Source organism: Salmo trutta, chromosome 19, assembly GCF_901001165.1.
Source record: "Salmo trutta chromosome 19, fSalTru1.1, whole genome shotgun sequence".
NCBI classification, from domain to species: domain Eukaryota; kingdom Metazoa; phylum Chordata; class Actinopteri; order Salmoniformes; family Salmonidae; genus Salmo; species Salmo trutta.
The window spans coordinates 43887603-43913994 of NC_042975.1; the positions used below are offsets into that span (position 1 = coordinate 43887603).

At 42.0% G+C, this 26392-nt stretch overlaps 1 protein-coding gene across 11 annotated transcripts; it reads right to left on the bottom strand.

Moving 5' to 3' along the window:
• Positions 1–415: 415 nt before the first annotated feature.
• On the bottom strand, positions 416–26392 carry mark2a (MAP/microtubule affinity-regulating kinase 2a). Of its 11 annotated transcripts, none has more exons than XM_029701130.1 (19): positions 26244–26392; positions 15350–15523; positions 11245–11298; positions 10753–10801; positions 10494–10559; positions 10241–10311; positions 10086–10142; positions 9393–9629; positions 9161–9280; positions 8874–9012; positions 8381–8493; positions 8152–8287; positions 7835–7986; positions 7652–7740; positions 6497–6634; positions 4962–5225; positions 3682–3708; positions 2294–2332; positions 416–1914 (listed from the first exon to the last, which is right to left on the bottom strand). In XM_029701130.1, the coding sequence occupies exons 1-19, from the start codon at positions 26274–26276 to the stop codon at positions 1479–1481; spliced, it is 2394 nt and encodes a 797-aa protein (XP_029556990.1). In that variant the 5' UTR covers positions 26277–26392; the 3' UTR covers positions 416–1478. The 11 variants fall into 11 exon arrangements, with proteins under 11 accessions (XP_029556990.1, XP_029556992.1, XP_029556994.1 ...); XM_029701132.1 differs by lacking the exon at positions 26244–26392 and adding an exon at positions 24866–26178 and having other exon boundaries at positions 8910–9012; XM_029701134.1 differs by lacking the exon at positions 26244–26392 and adding an exon at positions 24866–26177 and having other exon boundaries at positions 8910–9009.

The following is a 26392-nucleotide window of genomic DNA, read 5'->3' on the forward strand; positions in this document are numbered from 1 at the left end:
ATCCTGTCTCGGAGCTCTACGGCAATTCCTTCAACCTCATTGCTTGGTTTTTGCTCTAACATGCACTGTCAACTGTGGGACCTTATATAGACAGGTGTATGCCTTTCCAAGTCATGTCCAGTTTTTGCTTTGTCATTATGGGTTAGTGTGTATAGATTGATGAGGGAAAAAAACAATTGAATACATTTTAGAACAAGGCTGTAACGTAACAAAATGTGTAAGAAGTCAAGGGGTCTGAATACTTTCCGAACTATATATACACACATTAGTAGCATTTCTGTAATGTTTATGGTGAAAATACTGAGTCTCTCTTAAGCTTGTACAATTGTTCTGCATTTTCTTCATTCATCAGCAATGTGGGCATATTAAAGTGGGCTTCTATAACAGATAACAAAACTGAAAAGCACAAGCAAAGAAATCATCCAACTTTGTTTATTCTTATAATAACAATATTAATAATTATTTTCTCCAGAGAAAGGCAAGGGAACTCCGACATTCCAGTGCAGCACATTGAAACCAACCAGCAACTCTTAATTACATTACAATCCACCAATAATTATCAATTGGCCCTTAATTATTTAATCAGATAAATTACCCCTACTGTAAAAAAAAAAAAGAAGAAAAAAATATATATATATTTGAAGGGGCTTGGGGAGCAGGCAGGTGAAGGCTCGCAATCAGAGTGCAAAGAGTTAAAGTCTGCACTTCCATGGTAGCCTCAAGTAAGACACTGTACTATTATGTAAAAAAATGGCAGAAGCTTTCTGAACCACACGGAAACACCTTGTGCAACTGTCATTAGCTGATCAAAATTAGAACATGTGAAAACCAATTTACAGCTGTAGTGAATATGCAGATACATCTGTCTAATCATGTTGTACATTCAGTGTCAAACTGCAGCTCTCGTCATCTGTTCAAAACAGACAGCTGAAAATGGGGGCAAGATGCTCAAGTACAGTAACATGGTGCTTCGACCATAGATTGGGCTTGGTGCAGGATAAGCAAGGGAGATAGGCCTGAGGGTTACAGCTGGCTGAGTCCAGGGCCATTTTGGGCTCAAAATAAAAATAAGAAACCTACAAATCAGTTCATTAATTTTTTTAACTAATTTCCTTTCATATTTTCCACCAATAAATGTATTTTGGAAAAAGATGATTGTGAGGTTTAAGAGAAACAAAACTGTCTCAGAAGACAACAGAAAAGTCAGAGGCGAGAGGGGCCAGAAACCCCAAACTGAAAAAAACATCCCCTTCCAAGAAAATTAACAATCCCCTCAAAAACGGTCTATACACACACACAACCTCCCCTAGCCACTTTGCCCCCCCCCACCCACCCAAAAAGTCTCTCCATGCTCCTTTGCCTTCATCTCAAAAGCTCTCAGTTCAGTCTCAAAGTTCAGCCTCTTTGCCTTTGTGCTCCAGTCTGTCTCCATCCACCGTCCGACTCATTGTTATCATCACTACCCCTCTTCCACAAGCTCAGAGTTTGAGCTCATTGGCAACCTTGGAGGCGATGTTCTTGAAGGCGATGGATGTGCCAGAAATGCGCTTAAAGCGAACCCCGTTAAGGGAGAGGCGGGGCAGCTTGCACACCTCCATCTCCCACTCGACAAAGTCGTCACGGGCGGCATTCCCAGACACACACAGCAGCATGTAGCGCTCCCGCAGCTCATACTCGCAGCTGTTGGAGTCCAGAACCTTCCGGATCTCCTTCATCATCTCGTTGGGCTCCATGGAGGAGGTGGTTTTCATGCTCCAGGTGAAGCGCAGCGAGCGGGGCTTGTTGTCCTTGGAGGTCAGGCCCGGGGTCGTGGTGCTGGGCACCGTAGAGGTGGAGGACAGGGAGTCCTTGTTCTCGTCTCCTGCAGAGCCCAGGGTGCCCTTCTCCAGCTTCTCAGCAGTGGTCAACATGGGTCTGAGTACAGAAAGAAAGTAGGAAAGGAGAGTAAATATAATAAAAGGCAAGGACAGAATATTAAATGAAAGACAAAACAGCAAGGTTACAGGCTGGTTAACAATGCATTCAATCACAGGGGGAACCAATGACAGCATGAGCATGAAACATTTAAGTTGTGCATTTACATGGACTCTTCAATGAGCAGCATACATGCGTCTCTTTCTGTTATTAAAAGATCAATGCTTACATTGTCAAAACCGAAGGAGCTATACTGATCATATATAATCAGCATGCTATTCTTTACACCACCTAAATCAATTAATATGATCATTATTTGATTGACATTTCTTTCATTGAATCAACAGATTGATCAAATTGTCACTATCGTAATCCTCACCTGTTGGCCTCATCTCGACCCTCTCCCTCATACGGGCTCCTCAAAGAAAATCGGCAAAAGTTTAGTCTCCCCAAATTCCAATTAGACTTTATTACCAGGTTAGAGCAAACACCATCAACTCCCATTGCAACCCCTGCACCTTCAAATTCCAGATTCTATAGTATTTGTCTTAGAAATTATACTGTATGTATCCATAGATTTCATTCATGTGACCTCCACTACATTTTAGAGGGCTATGAGGAAATAACTAGGTATCTCTACTAATTCTATTTCAAATCCCCAAAATTGATTTACCCCCCCCCCCCCCCCCCCGAAGTGGAATCACACAATCCATGGATACTGCTGTATTTTTGTTTAGCATACAACTGGAATGAACAGTCAGAGATCACATCTTTGTCTGTTATGTTAATAAGGCCCATCACCACCATCCAATAACCCCTCTCCTCAAACTCCCACAGCAAGGCATCCATCAGAATAAAATAAACAGCATCGGTCAGATGCATATGCAGGCATTCTGCGGACCTATTCTCAGTTTCCCAAGGTGCCCAAAACCTTAAGTCTGTGCCCACCACAATTATACGACGTCAAATACATGCACTCCTTGACGCAAGTTTTTGTAAACGTCAAAATATTCAATCTTCATCACTGAGAATATTATATTAGTGCCAAGAAATAGACGGCTCTAATGACACTTCAGGGAACTAATTCGAAATAGAAACAAAAATAAGCCAAGTTAAGAAAAAGAAACAGCAGGACGTTGCTGAAATATGAGGTTGTTTAGTGCAAACTGCAAGCCAGGACAGTGGCCTGGTATCAGACAAAAGAAATGCAGGAGATATCCCTCCCAAAATAACAGTGACATTTTCAAAATCAACAGAAATAATCCCTACTCCTGTCTGAGCATGTAATGTTGAAAGCCTTCCCACAATACAGGCAGCTGACAATAGCATTCAAGAGTTCAGAAGACTGCATGTTCTTTTCAACGATCACCGTCTCTCTGTATTCTAAGCTTCTTAGCTTTATGCACACTGGGTAGCATAAATTGACATGGATTGATCACAGACTGGGCTGCACAGAGGGTTTTCTATTCAATTGGCCAAGGACCCATAGGGCAACACTCAACACTAACGAGACAAAAAGAAACAGGGATGAGAGAAAGAAGAAAGGGATGAGTATCATTCACTGAGGGATGATGAGAGCAGCAGATGACGGTGACCCAGGCGATGGAGAGCAGGGTGAGTTAGTATAAAAAGGCATATCGTTACAAAAATCCTCTTAAAAAAAAGAAGAAAAAAAAGGGTCATGACATAAAATAGCCTCACAGTGGAGAGATACGACACAAGGTAAAAGTTGAGGAAAAACGCAAGGGTGTGGTTATTTTTGCCTACCTTCTGGGGAATCTGAATGAGAGATTTCTACAAAAAAGGGGAGGGGGGAAGAAAAAGAAAACTGTATGTACACAAACGTGCGCATAAACAAACCACAGCAAATCTGTTATACATGTCAGTCAACTGAAAGAGATGAATACTTCCCCCGGTGTCCCTCAGGTGAGCTGCTTAAGCCAAACAGTTTGTCACTAAATGGCTGTTAATGTAGGTTGACATTACCATAGTCTTCAGGATGTTAAGGGCAGAGCAGTTACATGAACAACGGACTCGGATTAGGACTAACGTTAGCACTGGATGGGAGACATGCATGCCAATTATGATATATTTACACTGTGTACAAAACATTAAGAACACCTGCTCTTTCCATGACAGTATGAATCCAGGTAAAAGCTATGATCCCTTATTGATGTCGCTTGTTAAATCCACTACAAATCAGAGTAGATGAAGGGAAGGAGACAGGTTAAAGAAAGATTTTTAAGCCTTGAGACATGGATTGTATATGTGTACCATTCAGAGGGTGAATAGACAAGACAAAAGATTTAAGCGCCGTTGAATGGGGTATGGTAGTAGGTGCCTGGTTTCACCGGTTTTTGTCAAGAACTGCAACGCTGCTGGGTTTTTCATAAATCAACAGTTTCCCGTGTATCAAGAATGGTCCACCAACCAAAGAACTTTTAGCCAACATGACAACTGTGAGAAGCATTGGAGTCAACATGGGCCAGCATCCCTGTGGAATGCTTTCGACACCTTGTAGAGTCCATTCCCTGACGAATTGAGGCTGTTCTGAGGACAAAATGGGGGGGACGCAATATTAGAAAGGTGTTCTTAATGTTTTGTACACTGTGTATAACGCCTTAAAATTGTACAACACTAAGAATGTATCAATAAAACAATTAAACTATAGCAAGACCCTCTGATTTGTATTTGAAGGTATTTCTACACAGAGTAACTTCCCTAGCTGCTCCAGCTACATGTGTGGCAACTGACCATAGCAACAGAAATATGCACAGCTCCAAACCAACTCAAACTAAAAAAATAGAGGGGAGTACTTGTAGTCAAGCACATTGTGAACACAAGAACATTATGTCCAGACCCCCAAAAAATAATCACAGGGACACAGTGAAGAGAAGAACGAACAGTCCAAAAATCACAATGCACAAACATGAATACCTCACTGTAATTCTCACACTCCTTCACTTAAGGCAATATGTTCAACACCAGGATGTGATCAGCAAAACAGAAAAATCACATCACAGGTCCCCATTCTCCCATTCTCTCACCTGCGCACAAATTTAGAGGTGAACTTGCTGAAGATACCAGTGCCCCCAGCTCTTCGGGCCTGGCTGTTCCCATAGGAAAGGGAGGGGGATGCTGGGGGACCATTGTAGGTGGAGGCATGCTGGTCCCGCGTCGCCCTCTGCTGCCCGGCACTGAAAGTGCTTCTGGTGGCCACATTTCTGGGGAAGTTGGATCGCTCAGTCGCCGTGGAACTGCTGACGTTGTGGGCAGAGGGAGACGCCACTGGTACTCTCAGAGGGGCAGTGCTGTTTTTAGAGTTTTGTAAGTAGAATGAGTAGGCAGAGGAGACATTTATAGATTTCATTATCACCATGCACATCAACATTTTCCCACATTGCTGAAGCTATTTCCCACAAAGAATGTATGATAAAAACATAACTGAGCTTCAGATAGTGAAACAAAAAGTTCAGTAAAAGCATATAATTTATATACAAATGCCACAGTTCTAAGAGTGTTTAAGCCTTTGGTAAAAACAATGTAGCTGCTTCTATTAGGCTACAACATGCCATCCACTCTGCAAAATCCCCCATGATTGATTTTAATCATGAAAGATGAAGCCTAGTAAAATGACATATTGCCCAGAAAACGACTACAGCCTCGTGACCCGCCACGGGTAGCAGCAGGTATAAACTACAGACTTAGAATTTGAGGCCAGTGAAGCTTTGTTGAGTGTTAAAATCAGAGGCACTCTGTATTATCACATAATCAGCGTGACACAGTAGAATCAGCTAACAGGGTAACAACGAATGCAGCATCACTACAAAGAAGGAAAGGTTGGGGAAGGAGCGTGGAGCCGTGATACTGTTGATTATGTCATGGACCACACATTGTCATTGAGGTTATAGCGAAACCACGTAGTGATAAAGTGTTACATGTTAACCAATTGATAAGTGAATGACATCCTACCATTAAAGCTCATTCACTTGGATTCATTTTTTATTTTTTAACATTTTTGTTACAATGTGCATGGCCCATGATATGTCAGATTTTGTATGGACAGGAAGTTACAGGAGGTATTAAAAAGAGATTACATGACATGCACACCAGCCAGGAGCTGAGAGAGTTCAGGCTCAGGCAAAAACATGATGGCACCGGCCGGGCCACGTTCAAAGTGTGATGGTGTTTGATGTTTAACTGAGGGTTTGCAGGTACACATGAACCATGGGTTGGTAGGTTCTGGCTTTTATGTGCAATATTTGTGCTAGGACTGGTCGGATAAGGACAGAAGTGTTGGGGAGAAAGGTATTTCCCAAAGAGATAGGGTGCTTGTACGGTGAGTTTCAGGGGGTGGGGAAAGTGGCAGACAGAAAAAAAAGTAGAGTGCTTTCAATGTTGCCCTTCCAGCAATATTGCTACCCTTTTAACCCCTACATCTGTGATCTTTCTCTACCTATTATGAATACCCAATGCTGAGAACTGCCACCAGGGACCCTCTAACCCAAACCCTTTCATATCCACTCTATTCTCCCTTCTGACGAGTGGCTGTCCTTGTGTTCCCCTCTCTGGTGCCACTTGCCTGGGCCGGTGTGCGTGGATGTCTGGGGGGGTGGGATGGGCAGAGGTGGACAGGGACTTGTGGTGTCGGGGGCGGGAGGAGGAAGAGAGAACTGCGGCTGCCGAGGCTGTGGAGGCGCGGGACCCTGGGGTGGTTAGGCTGGGGGAGAGAAATTAATAAACCCAGTGCCGACCGCCCCCCCGTGAGGGGTGGAAGAGGGCCATGGGGTAATCAAAGTTAGAAGTGGGGAGGAAGCGGGGGGGGAAACAACACAGACAATACAGGATCTCAGATAAGGCAGATTTGTATTAGATGACTATACAGAACAGCTTCCATTAGGGGAGCTTAATGGAAGACTGCATTATTTCTGGGAAGCATTGCACCCCAAAGAAGAGATGGAGAGAAAAACTGTCAGAACAGAACACAAGTTTTTGGAAAGAAAAAGTGGCTTAAAAAAATGCATAAAGGAATAAAATGCATTAAAAAAAAAATGGGGACAATGTGAACGTTACAAAACCCTATTAAATTAAAAAGGCATATTTGACATAACATTGTGTGAAAGGGCCGTTTTGTCAGCGAGGAGAACGTGTGCTAGTGTGTTCAACCAATAGTTTAGTAGCGATGGTGCTGACCACACCGTGTCAGTTTGCCCTCTCATCATCTCTTTCAAGCAAACGTGTCTTAGTCACATGCTGTTGGCAACGCTGCTCCCCCTCTCCCACACAGAACATGTTCTTTAAACACGTTCCCTCTGCATTCTTCCCTTTTTGTGCCTGGAAGTAACCTGCATATAAAAGCAGCCAGCATCATAAATCCCGGGTAAGGAGTGCAATCTGACTATCAGGGTCAAGAAATGATTATGGTTTCAGTTTATTGCAGATGCAGTGTTTTACTTTGTGAGTAAGCTGGCCTTGAGTATATTTTGAGTCTTTCATACATCTTAGCAGGTGTCACTAATCCATTATCAAAGATTTCAAAACTGCTCCTGTGTGACTGTGTGTACACTGGGAATCCACCTGCCAACTGCTCTGTGTTAAATCCACTGGCGGCTGGCCACTGCTTGTAAACACTGCCACCTAGACATGTGACTAGCCCCAAAAACAGAGCTCCGCTGCCATGTAAGAGTGTGTGTGATTGGGGATGTGTGAGAGTGCGCGCACGGGTGCTTGTGTCTACCTGTCCATTCCGTTCTGGACCCCAAGTGTGGCTCTCTCAGGGACTGGCGAGTTTCGACTGCGACTCGTACCAGTGGACAGGATGCTGTTCTGTAGGACCGATAGAGGAAATGATGTAGAGTACAGTAGTGTACATGCCATCAACCCTGGAGTGGCAGGCATGCAGAACAATAAGTCTACTCACGGTGGAGGGGGTCGGGGTGCTCCTCTTACGATCTGCTGTAGCTAAGGGACTGGGAGGGACTTTAGTGGAGCTGCCAGTGCCAGAACCTTTCCTCCCATAATCCTCTGCTGTGTGCTTGTTGTCGCCCTGGGAACGCTTAGAAGCTGAAGAACCTGGGAAAAAGAACAAGAGAGACAACAGAAGAACGGAAAGAGTGGGACAGAGACGCAAAGACGGAGATCAATACAAAAAGATAGTTGAGACAGACCAAAATAAGAGCATTTGTCCTAAATAGCAGTACATTTACAGTATCCTCAACAATCCAAACAGCTTCCTACCTGCATCTGTTGCTCTCCGGGGCTTCTGATTTGATGAGGTACTGCGCTGTACCTTGTGAGAAGGGGATTGGGCATTGCTGTTTGTGAGGTCACTTCCTGGGCGGGGTTTCATTGATAGGCTGATGCATTCGTCCATCTGAGGGGGAAGAGGAGGGATGGTCATAAATATTACCATGGCAGGAGTTGGACACACTTTGCTCCTACAGATGTGAGTGTATACACTTTGTACCTCAGAGTTCCTGTAATCCAGTAATAGATATGTGGCCATGACTTCATTGTATTTTTGGTTGACGAGCGAGTCCTGGATCTCCTCCGCAGAGTAGCCCATCTGCAACATGATATCTGGACAGAATGGAGAGAAAAGGTCAACCGTACAACCACATCAAGGACAGAAGTACTACGCACACATGTAGCATACTGCAGAGACACATATCACTAACACAGGCACATGATTCTACAGACAAAATAGTTAGAACATAAAGGCATATCATTTGAGTCTAACAAAAAGGTCTAGCATTTAGTTTTACTAAACATGTAGGCACATGTCAACACAGCAAAGGGCATGTTACGCAACACAGAGGTAGGCATACTAAGACTAACAGGGCACGTAAAATAAGACTACCTTCAGATAGAAGGGCCCTCCCCCAATTAATGTGACCTCTAACCCCTTCCCCAGTAACCCCTCTGCTGCCACCAGCTCATCCACCAGACGCCTGCCCCACCTCTCTTCCACCCCCCCGCTCGGTCGGGGTGCTGACCTGTCCTCTTGGGGTCCTTGTAGTCTGGCTGGGGCTCGATGAAGGGCTTCAGCTCCTCCTCCTCATGGCCTACGTTCATCCAGCGGTCTTTCATGATCTGCTGCTGGACACAAGCAGAGAGAGAGGACAGTCTTGGGGTTAATGGGGAAAGGAAGGTGGATAGAAAAACACAGTACTAACAGTGACAGTTGTCTCTACACAATTCTGGTTTGTATCCAGCGGAGGCAGTAGCTAGGTGAGGTACTATTAACCTCCAGGCTGCCCCTCTTGGTTGGGTTGAGAATGAGGAACTTCTTGAGCAGGTTCTCGCAGTCTGTGGACATGTAGAAGGGAATCCTATACTTCCCCCGCAGAACCCGTTCGCGCAGCTCCTAAAGGGAAGACGAGCGCAACAGATAAGGATTAAAGTGAGGTGTGGGTAGGTATTCAAGAACATCACGCGTTTACCATGCTTCCCTTCCACCTCCACTGTTCCCTGCCCACCTTTAGGTTCTGTCCGTCGAAAGGCAGAGATCCGCTGACCAGTGTGTAGAGGATGACCCCCAGGCTCCAGACGTCCACCTCGGGGCCGTCATATTTCTTCCCCTGGAACAGCTCCGGGGCGGCGTAGGGAGGAGAGCCACAGAACGTGTCCAGCTTGTTCCCCATGGTGAACTCATTGCTGAAACCAAAGTCTGCGATCTTGATGTTCATGTCAGCATCTAGGAGTAGGTTCTCTGCCTGGAGAGAAATCATTTTCTATTGATACCAGTTCTTTCAACAAAAATATTTAAAGAACACCAACATGAACATGGGGGAAAAAAAGTATACTCAAAAGGCACTTCAGCCCAGCTTAAATGAAGAAAAAAAAGGGTGGAGCCCGAAAACATTCCTTACCCCAGGATACTTCTACTGGTGACTATCCGGGAGAATAAAGAAAAAAAAGGGAGCACTGTTGCTGGGTAAATCTGATGGATTTATTGACGGGAAAAACAATAGGCTTACGTAAAATCAGATATACGCAGCAACAGAGTGCTCCTTCTTGTTTATTCTCTGGGGTAGTCACCAGTTGAAGTATCCTGGAGGTAAGGAATGTTTATATGCATTTCATAATGTAATAATCTTGATTTGTCACAAATGGATCTCTTTCTCTACATTACACATCAAAACACTTCCCCATTTCTTGTCTATCCTCACCTTCAGGTCTCTGTGTACGATGCACTTCTGGTGGCAGTACTGTACCGCTGACACTATCTGTAGCAAGACAAGGAGCAACAGCTAGGATGACCATTCCCTTTTAAACAGTATTGTCAATAACAGGAAATGAAACCAGCAGACAAACAGTGTCTCACCTGTCTAAATTTGGCTCTGGCCTCTTTCTCTTTCATTCTCCCGTGAGCAACAAGGTAATCAAACACCTCACCTGAGGAGAGGGGTTGAGGGGGGAGACAAAAAGTAGGGGAATTTTGAAGAAAGCAGTGGAAACACAAAAGAGGATAAAAGGTTGAGTGAGTAAAAAGAGTATGTGAATAAAGCGAGACAGAACTGATGTTATTAAATGCTGAAAACAGAACGTCAGGTTGAACTGAGTGGGTCTTTACTCACCTCCACTGGCATACTCCATGATCAAGTACAGCGTCTTCTCTGTCTCAATAACTTCAAATAACTTAACTACAGAGAAGAGACATTTTGTTCAAGTCAATCAAGACAACACCTTCCATCACAACTTACCGGTCACTTTTCAAAATGTGAACTATGACCTCTACATAGGAAGCCTCCACCAATAAGCAGGCAGGCAGGCGAAACATGTTTTTGTTATTTGGTTGGGGATGATAATCTTAAAGGTGGGCAGCACAAAGCTCACCGATATTTGGGTGATTGAGCAGCTTCATGATCCTCACTTCACGAAACAGCTATGGGCAGGAGAACAGAGACATTAACAGAAGATCAATCAGTTTATATGCGACAAAGTCAGAGTTTATCCGATATGATTTTAACTCTATACTCCAAGACTGTATGTGAAAATCACTGTGTGCACGTCTCCATGCATACATTTCTGAAGAGAGTACTGGCACCCCACCCAAACCATCACGACAGGAAGTACTTGGGTCTAATTTCCTGTAATTACCCCCATATCCTGCCCTAAACCCTACAGAGGGAACTACCCTCTTCAGGAGAAGATTGGGGTTAGGGACTGGAAGATGCTTCAAGAGGATGGATGTGAATAAGCAATGCTCTGTCACAATCTCTTCTTGATTTTAGCAGTATTCTTTCTATTTCAGAAATAAACAGTACCTATCCGAACACACACACAAAAAAAACATATGGCATTAACCCAGCATCTCATTGTCCTCACCTTTTGGAGACTGGAAGAGTTGAGCTGTGTTTTGTCTATGATTTTCACAGCCACCTTTTATAGGAGGGGGGGGAAAAGTTAGACATGAGTAGCTCCAGACTTGAACTATACCAGCCACCAGTGGAAAGAGCTGGATGAGGACTCTTTCCCCCCAAACAACTCTATTGCTCTCGGTATTGTTTCTCCATGTGATGTCCCACTCCAAGCACATCAATAGGGATGTAAACATTTCTGGTATCTTTTATTTCAGCTCATGAAACATGGGATCAACGCTTTACATGTTGCATTTATATTTTTGCTCAGTGTAGTTGGGTGACAACCAATGTAATTTGCTGGGTCATTGTTACCAAATGTGCTGTAGAAAATGGTGTTTTACCGGCATAGTTGTGTAGGCTACCGGAGTGGACAACTCGCATTTTGCTGATTGCACATCTAACTGCTGATCGGGGCTTTGAGATTGCCCGTTTCACAATAATAGTTTTTGTAGTTTTGCTTTAAACAGTCAGTGCATCTGGTCATTTTTACATGAAAATGGTAAAGTTGTAATTTCATTACAAGGACTGAAATCATTTGTGTGAGCACCAGCCCATGATTTGATCTCATATACAAAAATGTGGGTTCACGCAATAGAACAAAATGAGTAATCATTTTAAAGTCATTCACAGTGCTTTATTAAGAAGTGTAATAGACTACTGAGATGGTATTCAAGAAATAAGTTGGGTTGACTATTAGGCAATTGTTATATTTTACTGTTAAAAATATGGCTCCAGAATTCTCTTGCTCAATAGAGATGAATTTGCCCACGTCTTTATGTGCACTAATATCATAGGCCAATTTATTTGGGGCTAATTTACACCTGAGTAACTGGAAACTCAAAAGATATTAGCTAGATAGTCAACTCTAAATATATAATACACACTGCTAGTAGCCATGTATTAATCTAACAGTAAATGTAATGTCCTAAAACTTCACAGTTGTAGCCTACTATCCAATGACGCCTATGCAATCACAAATCGCCGATGCGCATTTCACGCACTTTGTATCTCAAAGCCATATTGCTGAATATTCAGTTGAGAAATAAAAATCCTACCTACAGAAAGCAGAGAACCTCCTCTCTTCAATGGCAACAACAATATTACACAGGATTGCTGTGTTTTCCCCGTGGTTGGGTTTTGAAATGTTATCAGAACACTTTTCTGATGCAACCAATTAAAAATATAACTCGCACAGCCAAGTCAAAGGGTTTCAAAATGCGACTAAATGGTCGCAGTCTGGAGCCCTGTAAAATGACAAGTTAATTAGTGGGTGACGGGGATATCAGAATAAAGTAGGGGGACATAAAACAAATTCCCCCTCCCCCCAATTGGATAGTGTTAGATGCTCAGTCTGCCCTATGGCTCAGCTCAGGAGTCTACACACCCACCAGGGGTCGCGTTAACGCCGAGTTCTGCATTTTTCCACAAAGAAAAAAATATTAAACTCATAAGAAATGCATTTTAGATCTGCGTTTACAAAATGCAGAAAGGTTTCTTATTGTAATTTCTGTTTGACATACTAATATTGTGCTTCAGTTGCACTTGTCCACTCAGATGAGAATTCCCGAATGGGCATTCTATCAGCAGACAGCGCTCTGACCGATGTGTAGCCTACCTTTGTCTGGTAAAATGCAAGATTAACTTTAAGCAAAACTTAAGAAATAATGTAGCCAGCCTCATTTCCTATGATACACATCATAAATACGTTTTTGCATAAAATACCTAGCTTTTTAACTGAAATTAAAGCTAATTTACTTGTGTGGCTGCTAGCAAAATACAGTGCCTTCAGAAAGTATTCACACCCCTTGAAAGTTTTTTGTAATATAGCCTGAATTTTAAAAAATGGATTAAATTGAGATTTTTGTGTCACTGGCCTACACACAATACCATAATGTTAAAGTGGAATTATGTTATTAGAATGTTTTACTAATTAATTAAAAATGAAATGTTTTGAGTCAATAAGTATTCAACCCTGTTGTTATGTCAAGCCTAAATAAGTTCAGGAGTAAAAATGTGCTTAACAAGTTACATAAGTCGCAAAGACTGTGTGCAATAATGGGATTTAACATGATGTTTTAATGACTACCTCATCTCTGTACCCCACACATACAGTTAACTGTAATGTCCCTCAGTCAAGCAGTGAATTTCAAACAGATTCAACCACAAAGACCAGGGAAGTTTTTGTATGCCAGGGCAAAGCAGGGCACCTATTGGTAATAAAATAAAAAGCAGAAATTGAATATCCCTTTGAGCATGGTGAAGTTATTAATTACACTTTGGATGGTGTATCAATACAGTCACTACAAAGATACAGGCGTCTTTCCTAACAGTTGCCAGAGAGGAAGGAAACCGCTCAGGGATTTCACCACGAGGTAAATGGTGACTTTAAAAAACAGTTACAGTTTAAAAAGGCTTTGACAGGAAAAAACGAAGGATGGATAAACATTGTAGATACTCCACAATACTAACCTAATTGACAGAGTGAAAAGGAAGCCTGTACAGATTTTTTTTTATTTTTTAAAACGCATCCTGTTTCCAATAAGGCACTAAAGTAAAATGTGGCAAAGAAATTAACTTTATGTCCTCAATGCAAAGTGTTATGTTTGGGGTAAATCCAACAACACATCACCGAGTATCACTCCTCATATTTTCAAGCATGGTGGTGGCTGCATCATGTTTTGGGTATGCTTGGCATCGGCAAAGACAAGGGAGTTTTGTAGGATAAAAAGAAAAAGAATAGCGTTAAGCACAGTCAACATCCTAGAGGAAAACCTGGTTCAGTCTGCTTTCCAACAGACACTGGGAGACAAATTCACCTTTCAGCAGGACAATAACCTAAAACGCAAGGCCAAATAGGCAATACACTGGAGTTGCTTACCAAGACGACATTGAATGTTACTGAGTGGCCTAGTTACAGTTGACTTAAAATTGGCTTGAAAATCTATGACTTGAAAATGGCTGTCTAGCATTGATTAACAACAGTGTTCATTCCAGGTGTGCAAAGCTCTTAGACTTACCGCTGTAAATCACTGCCGACGGTGATTCTAACATGTATTGACTCAGGGGGTTGAATACTTATTTAATCAAGATATATTCATGTTTTTTAGTTCTTTTTATAACTGTTAGAATTTTTCTTCCACTTTGACAGAGTATTTTGTGTAGACTGGATTTAATTGTAATTTGTCAACATTTTAATCCCACCTTGTAACACAACAAAATGTGGAAAAAGTAAAGGGGTGTGAATAGTTTGATGGCATGGTACCTGTAGTGTTGCACTTCTGTTGTCATCTGATGGAAATTAAGCTTTTTTCTCCCAAATGTGTTGCACTAATGTATTTTCTATGAAGGAAAACTATATTTGCACACTCCTGACCACTCTATTGACGCAAAAAAAAAACACTTGACTTTCAATATAAAACGCAGGTGAAATGGTATAAAACGCAGTCTGAAATTTTGAAAACTAACGCGACCCCTGAGACACACACACACACACACACACACACACACACACACACGAGGGCCACTCAGCTCAGGGAAGTCAGCTCTGACAGATCCAGTTCAGAGGGCCAGCTCCTGAGCTCCATCAGATTTTTAATTTAGAATGGAAAATGAATGTGTTCAGACAACAAATGTTAGTGCTTCAAATCATATCGAATCACATCGATTCCTTCCACTAATCAAACTGAATCGCACCAAATCGTTTCAAACTGAAAGTATCATATCAGAGCCCATGTATCTAGATGTGTATCAAACCGTGCCTGAAAGTACCATATCAGAGCCCATGTATCTAGGTGCATATCAAACCGTGCCTGAAAGTATCATATCAGAGCCCATGTATCTAGATGCGTATCAAACCGTGCCTGAAAGTACCATATCAGAGCCCATGTATCTAGGTGCATATCAAACCGTGCCTGAAAGTATCATATCAGAGCCCATGTATCTAGGTGCGTATCAAACCGTGTTTGAAAGGAAAGAGTCACATCCCTAATAACACATTAACAAAAAAAGCAAAAACATCATAGCCACTAAATCCAATGTTTGGACTTGGTTTGATCTCAGTTTATCCTCACCTCTTTCCCTGTGAGGACATGACGAGCCAGTTTGACCTTGGCAAAGTTGCCCTTGCCAATGGTTTTCAGCAGCCGGTAGTTGCCAATGTGTGGCTGCTCATCTGGCGTCGTGGCGACAGAATTCCGGCACCGCGGCATATTAGGACGCCCACCTGCCTTGGACTCCGAGTGAGACTGAAAGAGGGGAACAAAATTCTGTTAGGAGTGGTGATTTCCTAACACTAGCCTACACAACACCTCTGACACAAATCCAGACAATGCATTTTAGACTCCCATCAAAGGAGAAAGAGCCTTGGATCCAAGGAGACCTCATAGAAAGACGCAACTGTGAGCATAACTTGATACTGTCCAATAATGTTGATCTCGCAATCTACATAGTCACTGTATAAAAATGAAATAAAGTCGCACACTATATGCTCCAAACTATTTAAATGGGTCAACCTAACCCATTAAAATTGTTAGGAGCATATACTCCTCTTTATTTGGACAGTGAAGCTGAAATGTGTACATTTGGCTCTATACGCCAGCATTTTCAATTGGAGATCAAATGTTTCATGAGGCGATAGTTCAGAATGTCACCTTTTATTTAAGGGGGTTTTCATACATATCCATTTTAGCGTTTAGAAATGAAAGCACTATGTATCTAGTCCCCCCATTTGACATTTTTTCCATCAGTATTTGGGGTCATTCCATGTCATTTCAGCAAGCCATGATACCCACCATCTCAGACTGTTCTGGAATTGTTTCTGTAGTTAGAAACATAAGATAGCGTTCCTGAAATATTTTGTTTAAAATTTCACCCAAATTGGCTTTTTTAATTTATAGAATTCACATAATGTTCAACAGTTATAGCACCAAAACATCCAATTTGGACCAAACTTCTTCCTAACAGTGAGTAAGACATGAGCAATCCAATAAAAGGGTCAAAAGTCACCCACGGACCCCCCCCACAGCAATCCCACCCCATCAACCAGCATCAGTTAGCCATTTCTGATAGGTAGTATGGAGATGCTGCTTTGAGTATTGCTTCTTGATCCATTGTTATGTATTCACTGCGAATCTGGTGAAGTTTTTTCCTCCCCTGTTCAGAGAAATTAACCATTGACGTTGCTTGCATTATTTACCGTAAATTAGTGTGAAAGTAAATTAGTGTGAAAGTACCAGGTTTTGCCCACTGGATGCCGCTCTTCTTGCTACTTCCGCAACACCCTTTTATCAATTTTACTAGTCTCTTGTGTTTATTAAATGGATCACAACATTTTCTTTGCAACTTTGGGCAGAAAACCAATAGCTTGTGACTCCAATGGCTAATTTCGCTGAACAAAAATGTTTAAGATTCACAGGGAATACATTAAAGGCTGAAGAAGCAATTCTCCAAGCAACAGCTCCATACGTCAGACAGAGAACTGATACTGTATACTGGTTGTTGGGGTGGGGGGGTTTGATCATTTTATTGGATAGCTCATCTTACTCGTTGTTAGGAAGAATGGTCCAAATCGGATGTTAGGTACTATATTTATTGAAAATTATATGAATCCAATCCCCCAAAAATGTTTAAATGGCCAATTTGGGTGCAATTCATTTGTTTAATCTAATTATATTTCATGAATGATCATCTTATTTGGTTTAAACTAAAGAAACTGAGATGGTGGGTGTCAAAATCCTCTTGTGCTTTTTGAGGTGGAATGACTAGACAAATTCACAATGATTCAATTAGTCAAAAGTTTAGTATTTGGTCCCATAATCCTAGCACACAATGACTACATCAAGTTTGTGACTACAAACTTGTTGAATGCATTTTCAGTTTGTTTTGGTTGCGTTTCAGATTATGTTTTGCCCAATGGGAACTGAATGGTGAATAATGTAGCGTGTCATTTTGGGTGTTAGCATTTTTTGGGTGGTAATGACCTTTGTTCCTAACTTATCCTTTTTCACAATTCATTCATGATTATCTGTAATCATGTTAGCATCCACAAGAATGTAGCAGTGTTCAGAAATTAAGGGTGTACGTTTCGCAGTTTTGGGGTCACGGTTCGGTAACGTTACAGCGGGAAAATTAAATGCCAACCGTTACTGTAGTTCATTTGGCAAGAGACACAAAACTAAAAAGCACCCTGTGTGTGGTCCAAGACCAGCTTCTGTGACTGCATTCATAATGTTCCTGGCATTGTCTGTTGTGACAGGGATGTTGGACCTCGAGTAGAGGTCTTCAAATTTATGCATAAATAAATATTGACACCCGTTCTGAACAGACCCGAGGACAACTACACCAGTTCCTTATAGACCTGGTCGGATCCAGACCCGGTCCAATCAACAACATGTAGAATAAGTCAAGGGGTATGAATACTTTCTGAAGGTACTGTAGAGTGTGCAACTTTTTTTTTATATGGTTTACTCTTCATTAGTTAAAAGAAAATATGTATTGGTCGTGTAAACATATTGGTCATGTAAACATATTTGAGATGTTATCGCAGTAGCAGTGAAATGCTTATGTTTCTAGCTCCAACAGTGCAGTAATACCTAACACACACACACACACACACACAAAAAATGTAAAGAAAGAAATATCAGAACAAGCCATGTCAGAGTCCAGAATAGAAATATATATGTATATAATGGGTGTGAAAGACAGTATGAACAGTATATATGTATAGAAAAGCTGTGTACAGTAGTAGTTATATAGGATGATCCTTGACTAGAATACAGTATACGCATACGAAATGGATAAAACAATATGTAAACATTATTAAAGTGACCAGTGTTCAATGACTATGTACATAGGGCAGCAGTCTCTAAGGTGCAGGGTAGAGTAGAGGGTGGTAGCCGGCTAGTAACAGGGAGTATGGTTCAGCACCTCTACAAAAATTTCAGCTCATGCTTTTTACTAATCTACATAGTCACCCCACCTCTCAGCTAATGAGGCTGTCACTGACAGAGGGCCTGTTTGTCTCTGCTAGCAACTGAAATCCACACTGACAAGCAAACAGGACAGAGAGAAAGTGTTGGGGGACTGAAGAGCGACTCAAGAAGACGAAAGTGAGCAGACAGAACAGGGGGGGGGGGGGGGGGGTGGCCGAGATCAGAAAAAAAGATGAAGGTACAGTACTTTTATGGGGAAAAGTGCAAGAGGGGTAAGTTAGTGTGTGGGAGCCCCGGAAAGCAAGGATGAGAAAGTGACTGAAGGGGGGGGGATCTGTTTACATGTCTCTGCCACACTCTGCTCTCTCTGTATTCACAAACTCTGCATTGTATCCTTTTGCGCTTGCTCTCTCGAGGACATTGTTACCTTGTGAGCATACGTAAGTGGACAGAAAAGCTATTGTTGACACGGGCACCGTTTTGTGTGCATTGTTCCGCATAGACCTTAGTTTCCGTGTTCAAGTCTGGGCCCAAGGCGGAACAACTTCTCTGCATTCTGAACTGGAAAATTCGATGGATTCTTATCAAGAGCAATGTTAATGTCATTTACAATGAATTGGACAGAAATGTCAAGGCTATTTGGCATAGGGTGAATAATTGACAGTTGACAAAAAACGTTGTGTAATATAAGTCAAGTTCTGCTCTCCTACTTATTACAAGAAGAAACAAAAAGCACGGGCTATGAGACAAATACAGTACGTCACATTTCCCAACAAGCCACTTCCCTTTCAGAAACAAAACAGCATTCCACATAAGATTTTTATTTTATTTTTTTAAACGCACCAATATCTGCATTTCAAAAGGTGTGCCTGCTTTGTGTTCAGTTACGTAACACCTGTGTAGTATCTGTGTTGAGTCCCGCCCCAGAGTTTTCATAGAGCGATAAATCAGAAGCTTGTTGCAAGTCTGCCTGTAGAACCAGCAGGAGCCAATGAGCCAGAAGGCAGCTGTCATCTAAACGCTCCCTCCCTCCCACACTTACACAACAAAAAACACACTCTGGCATAAATGCATGAGGAAGTGCCTCATCACAGAGAGCTCCATACAGAGCAGAACAGGGTAAGCCAGACTACCACACTTTCAGTATGCGGACCTCGTTTTTGTTTTCCTTTTCATTTCTGTGCTGGCAGACATGGTTTAGCCATCACTCTACAGTGGATTTGTTGTGTGTCAGGAGTGTGAGGGAAAGTGTCCACTGTATGTCAAAGAGGTGTCTTGCACCCAGCTCATCTGCAGAAGATGCTCTGCAGTAACAGAGCGTCAGCAATGCAGTCGCAGTCCTCACAAACACAGCTTTGACCTTCAGTACAGCAGCCGGCACTTCTATCCCTACCAGATACGCACATTAGTCTACCACACAAACTAATAAACGCACTCGCAGAGGCTGGCACACAGACAGCAGCACATTCAAAGATTAGATAAATAAAACATGTTCACAAATACAACATAATATCAGACAAAACCGAGAGCAATGCAGACATACCATCAAAGTCATGGAAGCTCAGCTCCAGGGCTGACAGTGAAAGACAGAGAAAGGCTGAGGAGAGTGCAGCCAGGAAAAGCCTGAGGGACCTAGAGGTTCTCATCAATAACATATACAGCCCCACATCTCTCTGTTCAGCTCATGATCAGCCTCAGGTGGAGAGAGGCAAGAACCACAAGAACAACACTCAAACACTTGAAGATGACAGATTTGAAATTCAAAAATCATGTCTCTATACAGCCGGTAGTATTAGGGCAAAACCTCACTTATCAGCCGGCTATCACTGTCAAAAAGACTCATACATGAATCATTCAGCGATACGCACAAAACTACACATGCAAATGTACTTGACCTGTTATGATGCTTGATGTGGGACATGTGGACTCCATCCATTGCTAACAGTAGCATGAGAACTGGCCATCCAGATACCATTCAGGCTATAGGAACCTTGTCACTTCCTCTATGAAGAGACAGACTTCAGCCATGCTCTAAGAAAAAGGTGTGGACAGAGTTCAGATTGTAAATGTCCCCCTCGTCACAGATTTCAAAGCATAAAGGGGGTGTTGATGGCTTGGATGGATGACCAAGAAGTGGGACACAGGGGGCCATGAGGTCTCAGGCTAAAATAGGACACAGCACGCACAGCCAGGCTCTCCAGAGGGCCAGACACAACCTCGCCGGTCCCAACGCTCAACAGGAAGTTTGTTTGGGTAATTTGAGGAAGTATTGCAATTACACCCCCCCACCAAAAAAAAAAGAAAAAAAGTTAACAAAATGGCTGACACAATGACAGGGTCAGGTTCCTAGTGCCAGTGAGACGTGCCTAGGTATGTCTGGCTAAGGGAACAGCAGCACTGGTGAGACATGACCTGGGAGGGAGGCAGCCCAATGGACAAGAGCAGACATGCTCAGACAGCTGTGCCACAGATACAATCAGGAGAAAGAAGGGAGGATATGAGAGGGAGAGAGAAAAAAATAGAAGGGGGAAGGTCAAGGATTCCCCAATACTAAAGAGAATACAACAGGAAGCACAACTTGGTGATGAGTTTTAAGGAGATGAAATTGATTTTAACAAATGAGCAAATCAGTGTATTGTAGTAGTCTCTGTACCACACCCCTTTTAAAAACACTGCCCAATTACCTTTTCAAACATTTACCTGGTGTCAAATCAGGTTACTCACACACAAACATATGATCAATGTGCTCAGTAACTAGTATTCTAGTAACTCCTTCAAGAATTTAACCTGAAAACGTTATCCTGAAAGAGGATAATAGACAAGCGCATGCTCTGGTCCATATATAACATCAAAGGCCAATGATGAACTAGCTTTACCCATCTACCTTAGCAACCATTCTCCCTCTTATCCCCATCTCCCTAGTCCAGCTTAAACCATCAACACATATTTCTTGAAATGTATTGCCTTAGCCATTCACAACTGTACCCTCTAAAAGTATCTGTTGACTTACACTTGTGCCTGTTGTCACAATTGCACTAATGTTATTTTATACTTGATAACTTTAAACAATCGAGAACATAAGATTTGTTGGAGTAATGTGCAATGCTGCTATGAGAGGTTGGGGAAATGCTTTAGCGTTGCTAAGATCAGAAGGAATGGTCCTTCTCTGAAAAAGTAGTCTTGCTGTGGGAGTGTTGCCATGGGGACCCGCTGCTTAAACCTGTCCTCTACTCTGCCCTCCCCAACCTTCTTATACACACACAGAAACAAAACACTCCCTCACTCCAGCCTAGCTGTCGCCTCACATCTCTCTCTCCTTAACATACTCTGAGAAAAGCATTCAATTCAGACTGAGCAATACACAGTAGTCAAACAAGGACACAAGCACATTTGTTCCAACAAAAAAATAGCCTAGGCCTAAAGACGCAAACATATTTAATAAAATCAATTTTAAAAAATAGGCCTATTAGTAATTGTTAGGCTACCCGTCAGAGGAAAAGTGGTCCTTGCCTGCTCAATTTATTGAAACTTAAGAGGGAAAGAAGAAAAGCGAGTAAACAAAGTAACAGACTGGTGGGGAGAGAGAGACGAACTGGTAAATAAAGGAGGCGAGTGAGCCAGCTTGTCATTTATCTGGGTATTAATATCACACATGGCTATTTCCAGTCAGGGTAGCAGCAGCAAGAACCACAAATAGACACTAACTGAGCTCTCCCTCCAGTCCCCTCTCCCTACACTTCTGACAGTCCTTTACCTCAATAACACGAGTAGAACATCCCGAAATCAAAACACATGGCATAGTGGAACTATGGGGGAGAGAAATGGCAATTGCAACCCAGTTTTGTTTAGTCTTTAATTATAATTGAGCACAACTCAAGCTGCTAAAATGAAAAGGACCACAACCATAGGCCTGCACAATCACATAGACCTACACTGCACTGCACGGAAAACACACCACTGGGGCTCTGGTTTTATATATTCTATACTGAACAAAAATATAAACAACATGTAAAGTGTTGGTCCCATGTTTCATGAGCTGAAATAAAAGATCACAGAAATGTTCTATACGCAAAAGAAGCTTATTTCTCTCAAATGTTGTGCACAAGATTGTTTACATCCCTGTTAGTGAGCATTTCTCCTTTGCCAAGATAATCCATCCACCTGACAGGTGTGGCATATCAAGAAGCTGATTAAACAACATGATCATTACACAGGTGCACATTGTGCTGGGGACAATAAAAGGCCACTCTAAAATGTGCAGTTTTGTCACATAACACAATGCCACCGATGTCTCAAGTTGACGGAGTGTGCAATTGGCATGTTGACTGCAGGAATGTCCACAAAAACTATTCGCAGAGAATTTACTGTTCATTTCTCTACCATAAGCCACCTCCGTCATTTTAGAGAATTTGGCAGTATGTCCAACCAGCCTCACAATCGCACATGTAACCACGCCAGCCCAGGGCGTCCACATCCAGCTTCTTTACTTGTGGGGATCATCTGGGGGGGTGGACGGACTCATTCTGATTGGCTGTGCCTGGCTTCCCAGTGGGTGGGACCATGTGAAATCCATAGATTAGGGCCTAATGAATTTATTTCAATTGACCGATTTCCTTATATAAACTTTAACTCTAAAATCGTTGTGTTTATATTTTTGTTCAGTATAGATAGACAGGTAGCCTATGTTGTAAGAGAATACATTAATTAGTAGGCCTAAATGTAAAAATACTTAGAACTAAAAATCAGGACAACTTTTTCCTCAGAGAAGACAGCACAAGCTACAATGCTGAGAAATAAAAGGAATAGCCCTAAAAAAAATAGAAGTAAAAAAAGAAAAGAATAAATAAATAAAAAGGAATACTGGATAGTGATGAATCCTTTCAGACAAGAAACCAAATCATTTTAAACAAAGCTGGAACAAGAAGAGTGTTGACACAAGCTTTTAAAATCATCCCACTCCTGCCTATGTGAGCTATTAATACCCACAAGTATATGACTGGGGTTAGGTCATGACAGAAAGACCACAGAGAGAAACCAAGATCACCAAGGGAATGGCTAGCAAAAACAAAGACACTGTCACTGAAACCAGATAGTAAAAACCTAATTGTTTTCAATAGGCCTACAACCAGATGGATAAATATTCTCTTCATCTTTCATTGACCAATCATAAATATGATGCCATATCCAGAACCATAATTACTAACAAATGCAGGAGAAACCTACAACCAGATGGATAAATATTCTCATCTTTCATTGACCAATCATAAACATGATGCCATATCCAGATCCATAATTACTAACAGATGCATGAGAAAGTGGGAGGCAGGTAGCCTAGCGGTTAAGAGTATTGGGCCAGTATCCTAAAGGTTGCTGGTTAGAATCCCTGAGTTGACTAGGTCAAAAATCTTCCGATGTGCCCTTGAGCAAGGCACTTAACCTGAATTGCACCTGTATGTCGCTCTGGATATTAGCCTCTGCTAAAATGTAGCAGTACACACACAGGGAAACTCTGACAGATGTGTGTGCATACAAATAATGCTAATCCATCCAAAGTGGAGAAAAGAAGCACTCCCCTTGGCCTTCACACATATCCTACACCCAGCTCAACTGGAAATGCTGGTTTTAACGAACAGAGAAACTGGGGTAAGAAGAACATTGAGAGTCCCTGGTCAACAGCAGTCTGTAATAAAACAAGCTGGGCAGGGTACCACTCCTTGCTTCAGCCAAATTCAGTGGCAAACAAAACTTTGGAATTAGTAGCATGTGCGAGTTAGGGTATTTTCACCACAATGGAATACGTCAACATCTCTGCTACCCATGTACAAGGATCAGCAATTTGAATAGACAATTGTTTCATAATCTCATTATTGACTAAAACATTCATGTCAGTAATGAGAGCCAGCCTTCACTGCAAGCAGATGTGTGTTCATGACTGAGTTGCTCCTCAAATGCACAAATGTAAATTATGCTGTCCTCTACTTACACCTGATTTTAGCTATTCCTACTAAAGTATTTGTATGATGGAATCCCCCATTCCAGTTCAGACACGAGCTACTGCCTAACACAAACAAGATGGCAGAGGATGCAGCTCAAGTGGCAATATCTAGTTGGGCCTACAACTTGACTTACTGGGAGTGAATGATCTGTTGACGAGTTAGACAAAGTCACTCAAACAATGTGGGGGCATACAGGAAAAGGGGAAGACCTATAAAGTTGTCAAAATATATAAACATGATTGATATATTCTGTGTAGACATTAAGGTTAGAGATTACATCTGCTCCTGTTGACCCGCTTTGAAGAAGACATGGAAAAGTGAGTTTTTAAAAGTATTGGCATTTCCTACTGAAATGCTTCATAAAGTGTCTAAACCTGGTTACAATAATGTTTCCTAACTAGTTAGGCTTTTAGCCCTCTAACGTTATTTAATCATAGTTCGCTAGCTAAATATCTATACAAAATAATACTTCAATTCTACACCATGCAATACCTCCTAAGCGCAAACAATGTGTGATTAGTAAGGTAGCCAAGTTAGGAAGATAGCAAGCCTGAGGGCTAAGAAACGAAAGAGGGTTTATGTGGTTTAAGTTAACTAGTTCAGGCTAGCTAAATTAGCTACCTAAAAATTGTCTGATATACCGCAACTGCAGTAGGCTTACCTGGTTTGACGAATGTTCAATTGTTAATAATGGCGTCCGGGTTGACATCTTAACAGATTTTTGGGGGGTAACTTCTTAACAGAATCTCAAAACTCAATGTACATCTGTCCTCCGTGTTTGTTATTGCTGAACTGGGGACTATATTGTTTGTGTAGCTAATTTAGTTAGCTAGCCAACTTATCAAAAAGTTACTCATACGTAGCCTTAGCTCGAGGCTAACGTTAGCTAGCTAACGTTACGTGTCGAGGAGTAATTAAACTAGCTAGCTAGCTAGCTAAAGTTCTAGCTAGCTAACTAGCTAGCTATCCAGCTAGCTGAAGTTACTCAATCGTCAATGAAATACCATACCTAGTCCAGGTAGTGGGAAGATAACGTTAGTAGTTAGCTACCTATCAATAGAATAAGTACCGTTCGAGTTCAAAGCAAAGTTCTGGATTCACAACTATCTGAAATAACAGCTATTCACGTGAAAAGGTAACCCTGCATTCACAAGCTATCTACATTGGTACGCCTATTCCACTCAATGGAGAAAAGTGGTCTGCCAATTACACACGGAGCTGTGCAGTGGAAGGATGAGCTGTCAAGTTAGAGGGATATGCTAGCTAAAGCTCCACCCAAAGCGAGGTTTGTTCCCACAAGTAGACGGTAAAATCTAGTCCGGGGATTCTACCAAACTTTGGCCACGCCGATAGCAGCAGCCCAAACGTCCTCTTTAGAGGAATAAAAAAAACGCTCGCTAGTTAAATATCATTGACTATAATACAATATCGACCCTCAGTTGTAATGATGAAAACGTTATCTGCAAGCTGCTTTGCCAACTCTAGGTTGTTAGCTAGCGTAGGCTAGTTTCCCACCACGGCAGAGGTAAGAATCCGCGAGTTAAACTGAAAATGAACTGCAGTCGCTTTGACTAGCCGGTTAGCTAAAATGGTACACGAGCAACTCAACCGCAACGTCCTGTATTCTTCCTGACCAGCTATCAACGTACGTTAGTTAGCTTGCTATGTTACTTGGCCAGTAAGTTAGCTCGCTCGGTCTGTCTTTGGTCTTGCTTTTATAAATGTGATATCATTTGTAGCTAGCTGTCTACGCTAGCATGTTTGAATTTCAGAATAGCTAGCTAAAGTAACATATGTAATCAAGTTTAATTCCGAGTTTGTCCCTCCGCGCTATGCGAGTATGCTCAGTTTGCTGGGTCGCTGAATCTCGGGTGGGCTATAGACTAACTAGAGTTGAAGCGCCCCCCAGGTTTCGACTGCGTCTACGCTGATTATTTTCCAGCTGGCCGAACAACCCAGTGTGAAATCAAACACTAGCCATAACTAGCTACACATTTACCGCAATATCTGATGGGTGTAAGCAATATGGTGGAACCTACCAGGTGTCTAGGTGGAGCTTTTTTTTTACTCATCCGATTATTTCAGATCTAAGAAGGTCTGACTTGATTTCAGACTAGCCATTCAAGTTATAATTATGTTCATCTGTCACCTCCACGAATTGTGTTAAACAGACAGTGGCGTACCGATT

Bases quoted from the DNA above. Each gene is read 5' to 3' on its own strand.
- mark2a (XM_029701127.1), bottom strand. From the start codon at position 24,913: ATGTCAACCCGGACGCCATTATTAACAATTGAACATTCGTCAAACCAG. The intron at 10,802-11,244 runs GTGAGGACAATG...TCCTGCCCATAG, and splicing joins ACTCTTCCAGTCTCCAAAAG to CTGTTTCGTGAAGTGAGGAT. The intron at 9,281-9,392 runs GTGGGCAGGGAA...TCTTCCCTTTAG, and splicing joins TCGACGGACAGAACCTAAAG to GAGCTGCGCGAACGGGTTCT.